A 17,599-nucleotide genomic window follows, 5' to 3' on the forward strand; every position below is an offset into this window, starting at 1 on the left:
ATACTTGAGCATAATAATTTTACCTTCAATGGTCGTCATTATCTGCAAACCAAAGGCACAGCCATGGGTACCCGAATGGCCCCTTCATATGCTAATATTGTTATGCATTACCTGGAACAAGAATTACTTTCTTCATCCTCTTACAAACCATGTCTCTATGTACGATATATTGATGATATTTTTATGTTATGGGATAAGGGCGAACAAGAACTTGACAACTTTTTCACGTTTGCCAATGATTTTCACGATTCCATAAAGTTTACCACCCAACGGTCCACTAAGCAAATCCCCTTCCTCGATGTACTCGTCATGATCGATGATCACAAAATAGAGACATCGGTGAATGCCAAACCAACTGATAGGCACTCTTATCTCCACTTTAATAGTTTTCATCCCCGCCACACCAAAAATTCCATTGTCTACAGCCAGTTACTCAGATACCGGCGTATCTGCTCACATGACCAAAACTTTTCTTAATAAGGCCATTGAACTGTTTGATTTTTTCCTTCAAATGGGATACCCATACCGTATACTTAACTTCCACCTCAAACGGTTTCTGTCTCTACAACGATCTAGTCTCCTTACCTATCGTAAAAAATCTGTTTCTGATAGACTACCCCTCGTTGTCACCTACCACCCCTCCCTTCGCCCCCTTTTCAATGAAATCAAACAATCTTGGGGCACTCTAGGTTCGGACCCCACAATAGCTGAACTCTTCAAAGCCCCCCCAGTCATAGCATATAGTCAACCCCGTAACATCCGCTCAGTGCTGGTTCGCACTAATCTCGCCCCACCCAGTAATGAACCTGACAGTGGTAACATCCCCTGTAACAAACCTAGATGCTTGGTGTGCACACACCTCGACCCCTCCCCCGCTTTCCTCCACCGGGCCTCAGGCACTACTCTGAGACCTGGTAGATTTGGTTGCGACTCAGCCAATGTCATCTACCTGCTGTATTGTTGCAAGTGCCCCCAGGTCACCTATATTGGCGAAACCAGCACAAAGTTCAGACTCCGCTTCAATAATCACAAACTAAGTATCTGCAATAATAACCCAGGTTTCCCTGTTGCCGAACATTTTCATCTCCCCAATCACAACTTATCTGACCTCAAATTTGTCATTCTATACGGCTTCTTCAAAACCGCCCATGAAAGAAGCAACCGGGAACTAAAAACCATCTTACGCCTCAACACACACAACAATGGGCTCAACAGGGATCTCTCCTTTATGAACATACATGCTAAGCTAAATACCAATAAAGTCTAGTCTCTTCCATTTCATTAGTACAACTGAAGAAGAGCCGTGTAAACGCTCGAAATATTTTGTTACCTATTTAACGTTCTAAGTAATAAAGTTGGAAATGAAAGTATCATTTTTTTCCATTTTTTTCTTGTGGATATATATATATATATATATATATATATATATATATATATATATATATATACATACCTATATATATATATATATATATATATATATATATATATATATATATATATATATACATACATACCGCATACCAGCATCACTTCACAAAATAACCTGTTGGCCCTTAAAGTTCCACTGATGTGTTGTAATGCCTATACCTATAGCTTGACTATAAGTTGCATTAATATTTGACTGGTTACTTGAATTGAACTGAGAAACATTAACTTGTGACTTAATTTGACTTGCGATAAAGTCAAATGACTTGTGATAGAACTAGACATCATGAAATAAATTGTACGGGGTGACTTGACTTGAATTAAGAAGCATTGACTTGTGACTTGATTTGACTTGCAATGAAGTCAATGACCTGGGATAGACCTGACCTGATGAAATCAACTTTACCTGTGACTTGAATTGAGAAGATCGACTGGTGTATTTATGAGAACGATACATGACTTGGTTGCAACACTGGATCAAATAAAGTTAAAGTTTAAAGACCATGGTAACATATTTTATTTATATTTTTCTTGTTTTCTGATGTTAGGATGGAGAGGAAGATTCTGCAGCTAGCAGCTCTGATAAGCTAGTAGCTGCAGGACTATCTCAGTCACAGAAGAAGACTGGTGATGAAAGTCTAACTGTCAAACAACCCCTAGAAAACATTGATGTTGAAGTCAGAACAGAAAGTCTCAGGGTAATAATTTACATATACAAGAATCTGTTGTCCTAGAAACAGTCTTTTTAGAGCATATAACACAAATTGGTGTTTTGCAGTTTGTCCATACTGGCCTTTACAGTATACCTACTTTTATGTTCGAACTCTATGGTTTGCTTTCATATATTTCATCATGATTTATTTCTACTAAAATGCTTGCCATCTAGTACTGATGCTGTTTATGATACCTGAGTTTAATAAGATATGTTCTTGGTGCAGTTAGTTTCATTTATGAGACTGAAATGTTTCAATAGTAAATGTAATAACTTCTAAAGATTTTTGTCATAGACCAAGCCCTCATGAAACCGTGCCATTTTATGTAAATGAGCTTTAACACGTTTGAGTGCGTCAATTAAATGCTGATTGTGCACCTCTAGCCAACAACTTGTAATGTACACAGCTGACACACGATTGCAACTTGTGCATAAGAAGGATACAACCGGCACAATGTTGGTTAACAAGTCAACTTTAAGAGACTACATACAATAACTTATGCTAAGTACTGAGCACAACTTCCCAAAGTTTCAACAACTGTCTTGTGCATAGAGTCTAGGCTTGGGTGCAGCATCAGTTTCATTGAGCGTGGACTTCGTAAGTGTACTTACATCAATGCAATCACGTAATTATGACTTAGAGTTTCTGTGAGTGTGCAAACTGAGTAGCAGCAAGCAATTAGTACTGACAAGGTTTGGGGGTTCAGCTAATTTATTAAATTTCTGTCCCTCAAGAAGTGTTTATGTTGATCAAATAGTTCCTATAAACTTAATAGATATTAAAGACCAACCTATGGAGACTTTTCGATGAACATAAAATTCCACCATTTTGCATGTATGTAATCCTTAACTCACTCCAATTACATTGCTGTAATTAACTTTACCAATTTCGGACGTTAAATACGTTAAAAATGGGAAGAAAAGTCAGCTTTTTATGCAACCTGTTTCAGACATTCCTGAAACATTCCGAAGACATCAGGTGACCATGTGACGTCACTGTTTGTATACCTCACTCACAACAATACTTTTAGTGTGTAAAGTTGTATACTTGAGCTGCCAAAAACATCAACGACATTACTCCTTTTCCCCCGAAATGCCACAATTCTGTGTTGTTGGAGGTTGCAGTTATACCTCATCCAACAAAAGCAACAGCTTTTTAAGATTTCCGAGTAAAGAACCGACGTAAAACGCCGCAGACTTTGGATCAATATTTGAGATCCCCGGAAAGATTTTTCAGCACCCGGAGTATCTCATGCCCATGAGTCCACATGCATGACCCTGCCTCTGTGTAAGCTGCAAATGTCTCATTCTGCGAAAGTTATATTCTGTCGATAGCTGTGTCGGACCATGGCCGGACATAGCTAATGTGAAATTGACCGTAAAGAAGCTCTGGACGTCCTTACATGTAACATTATATCACGCAATTGACAGTATAATATTTACTGTAAGAGATGACCGTGTATATACCGTGCCTATAGGGTAGCACTGTTAGTACATGTATGGCTCACAGCATGTGTAAATAGTCATGCTTAAGGATTTCATCGCATTTATCTATTTCCTTTGTTGTATTCCAGTATCGTGAGTTCGTGATACATTGTGTTATATTGTCCGTTATGTTTATTCCGGCATCTGCATGGTCCAAGGAGTTGAATAGAAACGGTTCTATGTGGCGATCGGACGTTTTATTTCGTTAGTGACTGTCTTGTGATTGTGGGATGTAACTGGTCAACGCCTGTTTCAACTAGACCTAACTATATGGAATTACACAGAGTCACGGTAGTATTTCGCCCAGGATTGAACGAGAAACGTGGATTTGGATATTCCCTGCTAAATTTTGTTTATTGAAAGGATACTTTTTCTGTGTTTGTACTTTTGGATATTAAAACGAGTAAGTAGTATGATCAGCTGAAGCTTAGTAATGTATATGTTACCCTGGTCGATTCGGGTCAGCGTCCTCTCGTAGTTGTTCGATTATGTTTAGTGTCTTTTTGATAATTCGTTGACAGTAACTTAAGCCATTTCCCGTCACATATCACCCATGAAGCATCTTTTAGGTATATTCTTCTGTTCAGTTTACGGTATCTTGGGATCAAATTGTATTACGGAATCACCAAGCTGCTTGCATCTTCTACAGTATATTGAACTGTACGTACCTACTGACGCTCCGCTATGTAATAGATGCTTCCATCTGAGTGGAAATTTTGCTAATGAAATAACCAATTTAACTAAAATTTCTGCTTATAATTGTCTTAAAAATAGTTGTTAACCTTCATGTGTTCTTGTTTTAAGCTAACAGCTTTCCAAACGCTCTAAATTGGAAGTCAAAAACAGTACAATTGATCGCTATCTGTGTACAAACAGTGCCTATATCAGCGTTCGATTTTCGTGGTATACAAACAATGACGTCACACGGTGACCAGAGGCTCCTTTGGGTCAATCTCTGTTTTCACACATTCCAGAGGTTCATGTCACCTGACTACCCAAAATGTCCATTTTCGTGGTCGTTTTTTGATGGGTTAAAGTAGGTTTTCAAAGATTATTTTTTACACATGTTGATTATGGGTATGTAAACTCCTAAATTAATGGAGAATCCCCCCCCCCAAAAAAATTGCCTCCATAGTTGGTCTTTAACATGTTCATTTGGGTCTTTTATTCCCTCGTAGATGGGTTGGAAAAACACAATGCAATTGATTGACAATGCATGTCTTCCACCCCCCCCCCCCCCCACCTAGAGCTTTCTTTCCACTGCGCACACCTGGGGTACAATTTACAGCCCCATTTACTGCCTTCAATCGATATTAAATCTGCTATTCTGGTAATGGGATTGTCCTGTCCTACAACACAAATTCTTTTGTACTCTTTTGTACTCTTTAAAATAATAATAATAATAATAACATTTCTTGTGCTTTGAGTTGCATCTAGCATTTCAACATGGAAAAAGGAATGGGTTTAATCTTGGCTACTGACTTAGCTTATCGGGGCTAGCGGAGGGTAAATTTTGAACATTTTAAATCTCCAGAACATATGCATCAATTGAGGTTATGTATGCATGGTAGGATATCTGTCTGTACTGTAAAGCGTTTATAGAATTTAGAGTAGGTCACAGTTCATTTTAAGTCACAGTGGTCATATCTTGAAATCCTTGTAAACACGAGGATCTCCAAATGGGAAACTTTATTAGCTCTCGTATTTAGCATGTGTCTTTCATATAGTGTGTACAATAATCCTATTACCTTGGATGAAGGTCACAGGTCATGTGGGGTCAGCTGAGGCCTAAATATCAAAAGTACTGTATCTTGAGAACTTTAAGTTATGGGAAACTTTATTAGCTCTCGTATTTAGCATGTGTCTTTCATATAGTGTGTACAAGAATCCTATTACTTTTGATGAAGGTCACAGGTCATGTGGGGTCAGCTGAGGTCCAAATATCAAAAGTACTGTATCTTGAGAACTTTAAGTTCGGGAGAGAATATATGCATGGTACATTATCCAAATGATAAGTAAAATTGCTCAACAATTTTGTACAGGTGAAAGATCATTTTAGGATTGCAGAAGTCAAACCCAACAAAATTTTTTAAGGTCAGGTCTTGAGAATCAGAAGGTGAAAGGTCTTTTGAGGTCAACAGATGTCAAAGTATGAAAATCATGTGAATTCACCAGTGGTCGAACTTGTAATCTTGTCTGCAGTGTTACATTAAATATTCTCAATTGTGTCCAGTAAGGATCACTGTTAAGCACAATTATGGCTGCTTGTTTACTAGTCAATATTATAATATATACTTTGTGTCTAACCTCATTTCAGCATATTTATCTGCAGAACGTATCAGCATCATCCCTCTCCGGCAATCCTGTGCCATCACAGTCAGCAGATGTCCAACACTCAAAGAAAAGACGGTTTAATGAATCTACAGCTGCAGTGATGGTAAAGTTCAGTCTATTGATCATCTCAGAACATCTTCCAAAATATTGATAATTTCGAATTTAAAACTATATTAGTAGCAAACAGAAAAGCGAGCCTGTTAGATACTGATCACAAGTGACAATGTTGGATGTTGCGCACACTGAATTGAAATGTAAAAAGGAAGGAAATCAAATATACAGCTGTAGTGATGGTAAAGTTATTTCTATTGATCATCTCAGAATATCTTCCAAAATATTGATATTTTCGACAGAAAAATTATAAAGCAGCAAACAGAAAAGGGAGCCTGTCAAGTACTGATCACAAGTGACAATGTTGGATGTTGCAGTTGCACATGTTGAAATGAAATTTATAATTTTTTGGAAGGAAATAAAAAATTGTATCATAAAGCCATGGTCGTACATTCACCATTTGTCAAGTGGGATATTTTTTTGTGTAAAAGTAAGTTTTTTATCGGGATATTTTTTATTAGACAAAGACCGACTTCAAGACCAACTGCTCTTTGTGATTCACTGCAGTGACTAGATGTGCAACATTTCGAAAAACTAGCCAATAAAAGCAGCAACTTGCTTGATTGTAACTGGACACTGTTTAATGTTGGCTGGGAGTTCAAAGTCCCAGAAGAAGCAGCTCCTTAAGACTACACTTGTTTACCCTTCAAGCAATTTTAGAGCAATAAAAGACAAGTCAGAAAATATAACTACCATGACATGGTATGTATAGGGTGTATCTCATGGGGTGTATCTCAGGGACCTTGAGAGGGTCCAGGGGTGCAACCACTTGTAGCTCAAACTTTTTCAGATATCCATTGTCTTTTAGAAACAAAATAAAAGCACACTATACGTGTGAGAGATAAAAACAGCACTGAACTGACTTGGCTTTTTGAAAATTGACTGCAGTGACTAGCTGAGCTATGTTTCTAACAGCAATTTAAAAGCAAAATATGTGTGAAAGAGAGAAATCAACTTATATGGAATGCATTTCAAAGCAGTGCCGATTGTCTAGATAGGGGGAACCTATATAAAGCTTGTGAACTTGCACTGTGAATGCATTTTGATAATGATAGTATTTTATGTATTGCTACATATTTAAAGCGTCATATGGCAATGTAGGAAAACTTACAACACATTTACTCTAAAAGTTGAGAGCTGCATTACATAATTCCATGTGGATTCACCAAGGTGACTACTGTACTTGTTAATTGTAGAAGTCATAGGTGATTTGAGGTCAACAAGTCTAAAATCCTTGTAAGCAAGTTTACCATGGTAGTTAATATTGACCTCAAATGACCTTTCACCTCCACACAATCAATAGGATTTCATGTTTGTACATGTAATTTGGATCTGCTTTAGTAATTACATGTATCATTTCAGTCTTACAACAAATGTTAAGCCTGGATGAACTTCTTACTTGCTCTATAGAGGTGCTCTCAAGTACAAGACTCCTTTGGTTTTTTGGGTAAATGTCTGTTGAGGTCAACATAGTGAAAGTATGAAATCTCATGAACAGTTTGTGAATTCACCAGTGGTCAAACTTTCAATCTTGTCTACACTGCTACATCAAATAATGTGGCAAACAAGGATTCACTAAGCCTAACTGGCTGCCTGGTTTATTTAGCAATATCCTAACTGTGTGTCTATTTACTCATTTCAACATATTTATCTGCAGGACGTATCATCATCATCATCCCTCTCCGGCAATCCTGCGCCATCACAGTCAGCAGATGTCCCACGCCAAAAGAAGAGACGTTATAATGAATCTACAACTGCAGTGATGGTAAAGTTCAGTCTACTGATCATCTCAGAACATCTTCCAAAATATTGATAATTTCGAATTTAAAACTATATTAGTAGCAAACAGAAAAGCGAGCCTGTTAGATACTGATCACAAGTGACAATGTTGGATGTTGCGCACACTGAATTGAAATGTAAAATGGAAGGAAATCAAATATTGTATCATTAAACAATGGCGGTACATTCACCATTTGAATGTTGAATTATTTCATGAGTACGTGTATATTTATGTATACTATGTAGGATATTTAATTGGTAGAGGGAATTAAAAAGTACCTGGTTTACTATAAAGTTCATTTCCTGTCTAGTTATTGGCCAAATTGTCACTTTCAGTAAAAAGCAATGCAGCTGGAGTTCTTTGATGCATGCCATTCACCGCATACCAGTATCGCTACACAAAAATAACCTGTTGGCCTGTAACTGTTGATGTGTTTTAATGCCTATACCTATAGTATGACTACATAAGTTGCTTTTAAATTTGACTTACAACTTGCCTTGGACTGAGAAACATTGACTTGTGACTTGGTTTGATTTGCAATAAAGTCAAATGACTTGTGATAGACATGACATAATGATATAAAATTTACCTGTAGCTTTGCTTAAATTGAGAAACATTTGTGACTTGATATGACTTGTGATAAATTCGAATGACCTGTTACAGTCTTAACCTGATGAAATAAACTTTACCTTTGACTTTACTTGAATTGAGAAACATTGACTGATGTATTGATGTCACAAAATAAATGACTTGGTTAAGACACCGAATCACAAGGTTTAAAGAAGAATTAAACCCTGGGGTTTTTCACTGACCTTATCGTAGAGACTAATATTCTTACACCCTCTGTGAAATAACTAGGCAAAATTACCTTTCCCCAAATTTCCAGGAACGCTCTAGTTTTTTCTTCTTCTAACCAACTGTTGGCGGCCATTATGTAAAGATGGCGCTTCCAAAATGACTTCTTGCAGCCACATCATAAGTTACACATTCTCCTCTCTGCATATGAACTGTACACTTGCTCTCAGAGATTGTTTGGAAGCTGGTCGAAAATGCTGGAGTACCGAGCATTTGGTTGTTCAAACAGGAGAGCGGAAAAGGAGCAGGGAAGGGAAAACGATATTATATTATTTCTGACGGGAATAGGGTTTCATAGAAAAAGGAACAAACACAAGCACCAGACTGGCCCCTCCGTTGCAGAGCTGTTACTAGTGTTGGAAGTTCTAACATCATAGTAACTGCCATCGTGGGACACGGTTCCAATCTGCTTAACAAGGTCTATAGGTCTCGTTGTCTCATTTCCTCCACTGTGTATTCCGGCTGGATTTGATAGCAGGTCAAGTCCAAATGCATCCATGTTCTCATGTTTTGAAAAAGTTATCGTGAATGGCACGTAGTAAATGTTTGTCTTGAAATGCAATATGTGGCTCCCTTACCAAACAAGCGGGAACTGTCGGAATTCAAACAAATTCAAAGTTCAAAATGGGTGACAATTAAATCAATTTGTAAACTTGAAAGTAATGTTTAGAAGCATTCGTGTTGCTTCTGTCGAAAATAGCTTATTGCAAAAAATTTTTAAGTAAATAGTCCATGTGTAATATATATATTAATATTTTTCTTGTTTTCTGATGTTAGGCTGGAGTGGAAGATTCTGCAGCTAGCAGCTCTAATAAAGTAGTTGATGCAGGACTATCTCAGTCACAGAAGAAGACTGGTGATGAAAGTCTAACTGTCAAACAACCCCTAGAACACATTGATCTGGAAGTCAGAACAGAAAGTCTCAGGGTAATAATTTACATGTACAAGATTCTGTTGTCCTAAAAAAAGAGTCTTTTTAGAACATATTACATAAATTGGTGCTTTACAGTCCATATTGGCCCTTCAGGCATACCTACTTTGACATTAAAGTTCCATGGTTTGCTTGTTTATATTACATCATGATTTATTTCTACTAAAATGCTTGCCATCTAGTAATGTTGATGTTTTAAGATAACTGATTTTAATGAGGTATGTGCTTGCTGCAGTTAGATTAATGAGACTGAAATGTTTCAATAGTAAATGCAATAACTTATAAAGATATTTTACAGAGAATACGACCAAGCCCTCATGAAACCGTGCCATGTTTTGTGAATGAGCTTAACAAATTAGAGGGCGTCAATTAAACGCTGACTGTGCGCCTTTTGTCAACAATTTGAAATGTTAGTACCAAACATGTCACAGTATATACTTAAACAACTGCAGGTGAAAACTGTAGTTGGGTGATTGTTGCCCCATAATGTGTACTACCTGTATTTAGCCAAAGCAATATTTATAGATGCTATACCTTTCTCTGGAAGGTTGCACTTTTCTCAATGGCTTTTCTGTAAACCTGTGTTGAGGAAGGGGATTGCATCATTCCTCTGAAATTTCATATTTTACATGGGATGGGGAAATGTCCATTTCACCCTTGGGGCTGCTTGTAAGTTTTATCATAGTGGTCACCATTTCTGAAACATACTGTTTGGTCCCCAGTTCTATATTTTAGAGACAAACCATTCAGCACTCAAAATATCTGACATCCTTGTGACAGGCAGCATTGAGTCTTAATTGCCAAAATGAGATTAAGAGCAGCAATATAACAGATCTAATACCTTCTTACAAAATAACTTCCAGGTCATTATTTTAATTTTGAGCACCATATCTCTGACGCCTGGCAATCCTATATGTCACTACCTGTCACATGATTTGAACTTTACTCTTTAAAGTGGCTGAGATAGTTTTCCACTGAAACTTCTGTCGTCAACTTTCAGAAGTGATTTACTGGTCAAGTTATCTGAAACTTTTTTCTGATCTTGTGGTGCTTGACTTAAGGACACATTTTCCTAAGTTGCTCTATCATCAGGTGATTCCATATATGAACCTATACTTCAGCACCCAAAATAAGGGGACACACAAGTCATATTGTGCTTATTTTGAAAAGGCTGTATGCCATTTGTATGTGTTTTATCTGCAATCATGCGAGATGAAGAAATGCGCCCAGAACAAGGACATTGCAAACATTTAGAATAAAATCACACTAGCATTGTGCGTGGTGGCACACTGTCATACCTTCCAATAATGTGCCATGGCTACATGGTGCAATGTGCAACTAGAACATTGTCGTGTATAAATTGAGTGTGCTACACACTTTCGGTTGGGTGGTGACTCACAACTTGTCACAATTTTTTTGTTTCATTATGTTCTCGATTTTCTCGTTCTGGACGCGTGCCAATGAGTTGTGAGAATCTTTATTGATTATTTTCATCACATATGAGAGACATCTAGCCACCAGTGAAAACCATTACAGTGAATTAAGTCACCGTAGTTGCCTTCTTGGGGGAAATTCACAAACCCCTTTGAGTGACTCCACTCTTGGAATTTAGTGACTCATGACGCGCATGTTAACTCTGCCATTCTGTATCATGCTTTAATACGTATATATATATGAACGATAAACAGCAGGTGTCAGTTATAGTACAGTGTGTAAATGAACAATAATTGGAACACGACGGTTTCATATCCACTCTGTAATCAATTCATCAAACATTATTCAATAATCTAGACAGGGGAATTGATAGAGAACTGATATAGTTTGTGGAGGTTCTACTCGTGTAACACTCAATATTCATGTATTCTAACCATATTACAGGATCTCTCCGGGAATATTCCAAAAGAATGGAAAAACGTAGGTAGAAATCTTGGACTAAAGGACGAAAAGCTTTGTATAATTGAAACAGATTTTAACAAACAGGGACACCAGGAAACTGTTTATCAGATGTTGCGGACTTGGAAAAACAGCAATAGCAGTAACGCTACATTCAGAGTACTGGGAGAGGCTTTATATAAAGCTGGACGGGCAGACCAGCAACTGAAGCTGTATGAGAAAGGTAAATATTTAATGTCATAATATAAATACTCAAAGGAACCTAGCAATTAAATATATAACTGTTTCATGCATAAAACTACTTTCTGCTACAGAGACCGACTCGACCCTTTAAAGTAAACTTAATTTCCTTTTGCAAAATTAAATCTTCATATAAACTGTAGAATCTCACTTACACAAATTTCCCATTAAATGAGGGGACAGATGGAATCAAATTTCAGTGTTCAGGTAATCTAATCATACATCTTTTCACTGTAAACTTACAAAGCTGCCCCCTATGTAAGACAACTAGTATCATCCTCAACAACAAAAATAACACTTATTGTTGTGACTATCTTGTATTTGTCATCTCTGTGTAGGATATACTTTTTTTGTTTAAATTTCAGTGCCGGAAAGCTTTTTTTATGGGTTTTTATTTTGTAAACAAAAAATATCTGTATTAAGAAGTTTTTGGGCCATTTGCATATAGAACCTTTTTGAACATCAAATTTCATTTTACTAAACTCTTTTCTTCCTTTTTAGCCACTATCCAAAATGATAACTGGTGATTGTTGAGATCCAGGCAAGTGCTTTTGCCAACTGACAGAGGTAGAAATCTCCAGCCAAACTGTTCTGTTTGTCAGAAGGTTCTCCAGTTTTCCTCTTTTCTTGGAGGAACGAATGTGAAAGTGATTGCCAGTGAGGCAACTTGTAGTGTTCTTGACAACACATTGACAGATTCTTGTGGAATGGAAATATGTTATTTAGAAGTAAGTATATTTTAAACATTGTAACTGTACATAATAACTAATATATCAAGCTATATGTTAGCTGATCATTGCTCCCTTCAATTGATGTGAACATAACAACTATATATGAATGAGCTATATCAAGAAACAAGCAAAACTCAGAATTGTCCGAAAGCAATTAAATCAGTTTATAGTTGCAGATTTTTTTTTATTCCTACTTGGATTTTTGTTAATTTCAGCTATGTAACTAATATTAATAACATACATCAATTTAGAATGTGAGACTTGCATTTATAATCAACTACCATCTTAGCCAACGCTATTAGTGCTGCTTACCGGTTCTAATGTTAACAGAATATCATTCCATAGTTGACAGTATGACCGAATGGTATGACAGTATAAACATCAGCATCTCGTATGGTATGTTATCTATTCATAGATTTGTCAGATATCCAGAACTATTATATTTCCCTAATTTACTTGAGTGAATTCCTTGCATGATATAATGAATGTGGTAATGTAACTTTGGTTACATATATGTAAACAGCTGTCATAATATCAGTAATTGAGTCACTAGTAATATCCGAGACCAAAAATCCAAAAAAGAAGTATCATATGAAATGTATGTTTTTTACAGATACTGTTTTTGGCTCCTTGCTGAAATCAGAAGAACCTTTGTAGTCAGGTCGGCCTGTGTGTGTATGCGTGAGTGTGTATGTGTGTGACACAATGAGTTGATGAATCCTGTTGATTTTGGTGCTCATATCATGAATATTAATGAGGTCATATGATCAAACGGAAAATCTTCAAATTGTAATAACTTGACAATCATTAGTCACATTTTCTTCAAACGTGAGTGTGTTATAGGTAGGTTGCCTACAAATGGCAATGTGGGTTCCAATTGATAACTTGTGTATTTATGAGGAGGTGTGGCTTTACAATATTTAGGTTACAAGTGTGTATGATTAATAACTTGACATGGCAATTATTGACCATTACAATTTTTAGTGAGTAGGTGAACCTAATTGTCATGTCATGACTAATGATGAGTACCGGATGAGGGATTATTTATCAAATTGCAGTTACTTATGTAGAAACCATATGTTTGATCTTCAAACTTGGATCAGTGATATTTGTAGATGGCAGACACATCCTAATGTGTGCTAATACAATGCATGGTTCATTCATATTTATAATGAGCCCTGGCTAGCATATTTTGGTAACAACAATTTGTACACATAACTTCAGGGGATGCTTCATGATTACATACTTGGAGTGTTCCCTGTTAATCAATGAGCAGCAGCAAGGAACTATGGAATGTTTACGTTCTGGTTCTATATATGCACTCAACCAAGTAAATGAAGCCTGCTGTGTTTTTATTTATATTGCTCTAATTCCCAACATGTATATTGACCCCACCCCCCACCTAGTGACTTGTTACTGAGAATGGCACAGTAGCTCATCAAGACACTGAACTGGTACCAATCAATTTATGTACTAAGAAAATAAGACAACATGACAGAAATGCAAAACATAGGACTAAAAGGAACTATGAAAGCAATATGTTGATATACTTTAGTTGATATACAAATTTTCTGCATCTTTAGATTCATACCACATTCTTGTAGCTCTTTGTATTGCCAGAATATTGTGTAAATACAGGCTGCTTAAAGCTGAGTTTATGACGATGAAATTGGAATTTAGCTATAATCTTCCTTTTTTCTTGTTATACAATATTTTACTCCCTTTTTCTACAGAGGAAAAATATCGTTTTTATCTAAAATGGAGACATCCAGAAAATATATATCAGATTTCAAAGGATAAATCTCTAAGAAGATTTTAACAAGGAGAGCTTTTGAAGAATATTTGACATCGCAGTGGTACTGCCACTCGAGGGAAGAATCAAGGGTTCAGCTAGTCAAAGTAGGTTACAATCAGTCAAGTGAATTAATCAGCCACACCTTGATTGAAGGACAAGACATTGAAATGAGTTTTTGCAATTAACCAAATATGTAAAAGTGTGGCATTTTTTTTCACATAGGTGTTTCATTGTTCGTGACCTCAATATCCATTTAAATATGGGAATAAGTTAATAATTTCGTTTTTCTGGGACTTATGTTGCAACCTTTTTTTTTTACTCTGTATTAAGTTAGCAGGCTGGATTTGATTGGTGTTTTGATACCAGTTAGTATATATCTGAAATCAGTCTCAAGTCAGATAGTCAGAAAAAGCAAGTAAACAGTAAAAATTGATTGATTGGGTGTGTAGGAATGTGATCCAGGTTGACCTTCTGGTAGGTTAAACGTTTATGGAAAAGTGATATCATTATGTAAATATAAATAAACTGTAATAAGGGTAGGCAAAACAGACAGTAACTTTTGACAGATAAATAAGCACAATCTAGAAAAGTAAACAGGAGACTATGGCGTTAAAAGCTTATGCAGATTGGCTATCCCAGACCTGGCACCACCCTCCACAGGGATCAGCCATCCAAACTAGAGCCCACCTATTGACTGTCGTCTCCACAAAGGGGTTAAACTCGAAAAAAATCCAGCCACCAAAGACCCTAAACTAGTGGACCTCCCTGGATTGTATTGAGCATCTTCTCTATATCAGACAGTCTGCAATGACAAAATCAGTATAGCATTATAAAGTTAAGAATCCGGATAAAGAAACAGAATTGGTAATCTGTATATACGTGACATATATAGGTCATTTGCTGAACTAACATCCTTTTCCAGGCAGTTCGATAAATAGGTTGGGAAATCCATGAATGATGGTTTCATACTTTCTGTTCTTTGTTCCAATATTGATACAATAGTGGAAATGGTTTAATATAATTGAAATTGGCTGCAATAGCTGTACTAAATAACAACCCTCAGATAAAAAGGATAGTTTTCTCTGCAGCGAAGCTCTGATGATGGACCAACCGTGATCATTCTTATTATAAATGTGTAGTTTAATCTTACAAATTGAATGTGTTTATCTTAGCCTATCTTAATATATGTTGTACAATGTACTAGATGTATAATTCAACATAGAAGTGAATAATCACTCAATGGAAACTTGAACCAAACTGACAAAAGAACTGTGAAATTAATCGATTTGAAATGAATGATTTTTGTTATAAACTGGTTTCTTCTTTTTCATATACAGCTTTTAATTCGATACAATCAGGAGAGCAACATGTCAACTTGAAGGCGAGACCATCCAACAGACCTCTAATTTATAAAGTTTTGCTCCAAGGATGCTTGTTAAGGGATTGAGACAATTATGACATCAGAATTGTTAGTCATGAACTCGATGATCTATCACAGTAGTTGTTGACTTAAAGCTATCTTTACAAGCTTTGAGGAAGAAGCAAAATATTGTAGCAAAGACACATACTTTGTATCTAAAGGAAAGGACTTCAAGATTTAAGTGGCCATCTTGTCACCAATACATTCATGCCTGAGAATTAATCCAAGTCGTACAATGTGTACTAACCTAGCTGGCGGCACCAATTTTGGTACAACATCTGTAGCCATATAGTACTGCTACTTTCAGAACCAGCTTCTGCTATTTTGACCAAGAGTTATTGTAAGGAAAATGCATCTACATAAAGCTGCAATATGAATAGGGAATAAAGCGATGTTGGAATGACCACCAGGGCAATACCCCAGGCTCTCATCTGATGGAAATATAAGGAAGTTTGACATCAGACCGGTCTAAAGACCTACTCTACCTCAAGCTGCAAGTATGACAAATGTAATATATGTTGTAGAAACTGGTAGCAATTACTGACTTCATTAACATCAATTTGGTTGGGGAATTTTGGTTGGGGAATTTGGTTGTTGTAGGAGTTTTATAACACATCATTTGTCCATGATAGAATTGCTCCGTTAAGTCGGTTATATTTTTTTTTATATATATATACTTTTAATTCAATGTGTCAATTTGCCAGTGTAGCCTCTTAAATGCTATCAGAGAGTTTTCCATTCCAATTTATGTAATCTTGTACGTAGCTCATAGTCGTCAGTATCATATAAACAAGTATGTGCAAGTGGTATTTGCAAGTTGGTAATGTGCTGTCCTCCTTTGCAATGTAAGTCTGATGAGAGAAAAGAATATTCAGAGTTCATTTGATCTGTTGAGTACTATATTAATGTTATGGTTGATAACATGTTGTAAAAGAAAATTCAGTAGAACTATGAATTATCTAACATTTCACAGAATGCATTTCAATGAACATTGCAAAACCATTGATGGTTACAGGATGGGTTCATTATCACTGTGAAGAATATATATATAAATACATATGGTGTATAACATGGATTGTCCTTACACTGTTTTTATTTGAAAGCACATTATACACATTAGACCTACTATTTGTCAATAGCTTCTAGTTACATTGGTGTAAAGAAGCAAGTTCTTTGTTCCTACTGTACATCATAGGTTTACATTAATAATGATAGCCTAATTATGTTGTAATATTCAGTTGACAAGTCTACAATAATATACCTGTATGTATTTAAACACACACATTGTGTCACAAAGTATCTTCCATGCAAATGGAAGATATGTTACACCTTTGTGGGTTTCATATTCTGTCATAATTATATTTTGTCATAATTTGTAATCAATTAAAGTGACGGGCAACTGTGTGTGCTACCTTGCTTGTAAACACTATAAGACTGGATGGCCTTAAACTTTCATTGTGGATATTCCTTGATGATGTCAAACATTCTGTTTATGGTGGAGGTGAAGGTCGTGCGGGGTTAGCAGAGACGAAATGTAAAAACTTTGTAAACACCACACAATAAGAATACAACCTTGGATGAATGTCATGTCTAGTGTTTATTGGTTCTATACTTAATTAGATGAATCTTTATTGTTATCATTGGAGGTCAACTTTCCCTTGAGGTCAGCAGAGATCAGAAGCTAAACATTTTAAAAACACGATATCTCAAGAAGGCAATATTGAATGTATCTAATACTTAGAATATTGTTATTTAGAATAATTTTCAAGAAAACTATTTTGCAAAGGTCATTTCAGGTCAGCAGAGGCAAAAAATGAAAAAAAATGTAAAGAGGATATATCGAGAATTGAACTTTGGAAGAATTTCATATTTTAATACTTATCT

At 36.2% G+C, this 17,599-nt stretch overlaps 1 protein-coding gene across 9 annotated transcripts in view; it reads left to right on the forward strand.

The window, feature by feature from the left end:
• Nucleotides 1-17,291, forward strand: part of LOC139977726 (uncharacterized) — a 204,413-nt gene extending 187,122 nt beyond the window's left edge. For 6 of the 9 annotated variants that reach the window (XM_071987248.1, XM_071987246.1, XM_071987244.1 and 3 more), the window contains 8 exons: nt 1,977-2,126; nt 5,943-6,062; nt 7,728-7,835; nt 9,483-9,632; nt 11,515-11,752; nt 12,271-12,497; nt 14,234-14,399; nt 15,633-17,291. In XM_071987248.1, the coding sequence (XP_071843349.1) occupies nt 1,977-2,126; nt 5,943-6,062; nt 7,728-7,835; nt 9,483-9,632; nt 11,515-11,752; nt 12,271-12,296 (792 nt within the window). In that variant the 3' untranslated portion in view covers nt 12,297-12,497; nt 14,234-14,399; nt 15,633-17,291. Of the gene's footprint in view, nt 1-1,976; nt 2,127-3,714; nt 4,029-5,942; nt 6,063-7,727; nt 7,836-9,482; nt 9,633-11,514; nt 11,753-12,270; nt 12,498-14,233; nt 14,400-15,632 lie in introns of those variants that run through there. The other 3 variants (XM_071987249.1, XM_071987251.1, XM_071987253.1) reach the window with 3 other exon arrangements.
• Nucleotides 17,292-17,599: the final 308 nt, after the last annotated feature.

Source organism: Apostichopus japonicus, chromosome 12 (genome assembly GCF_037975245.1).
Source record: "Apostichopus japonicus isolate 1M-3 chromosome 12, ASM3797524v1, whole genome shotgun sequence".
NCBI classification, from domain to species: Eukaryota; Metazoa; Echinodermata; class Holothuroidea; order Aspidochirotida; family Stichopodidae; genus Apostichopus; species Apostichopus japonicus.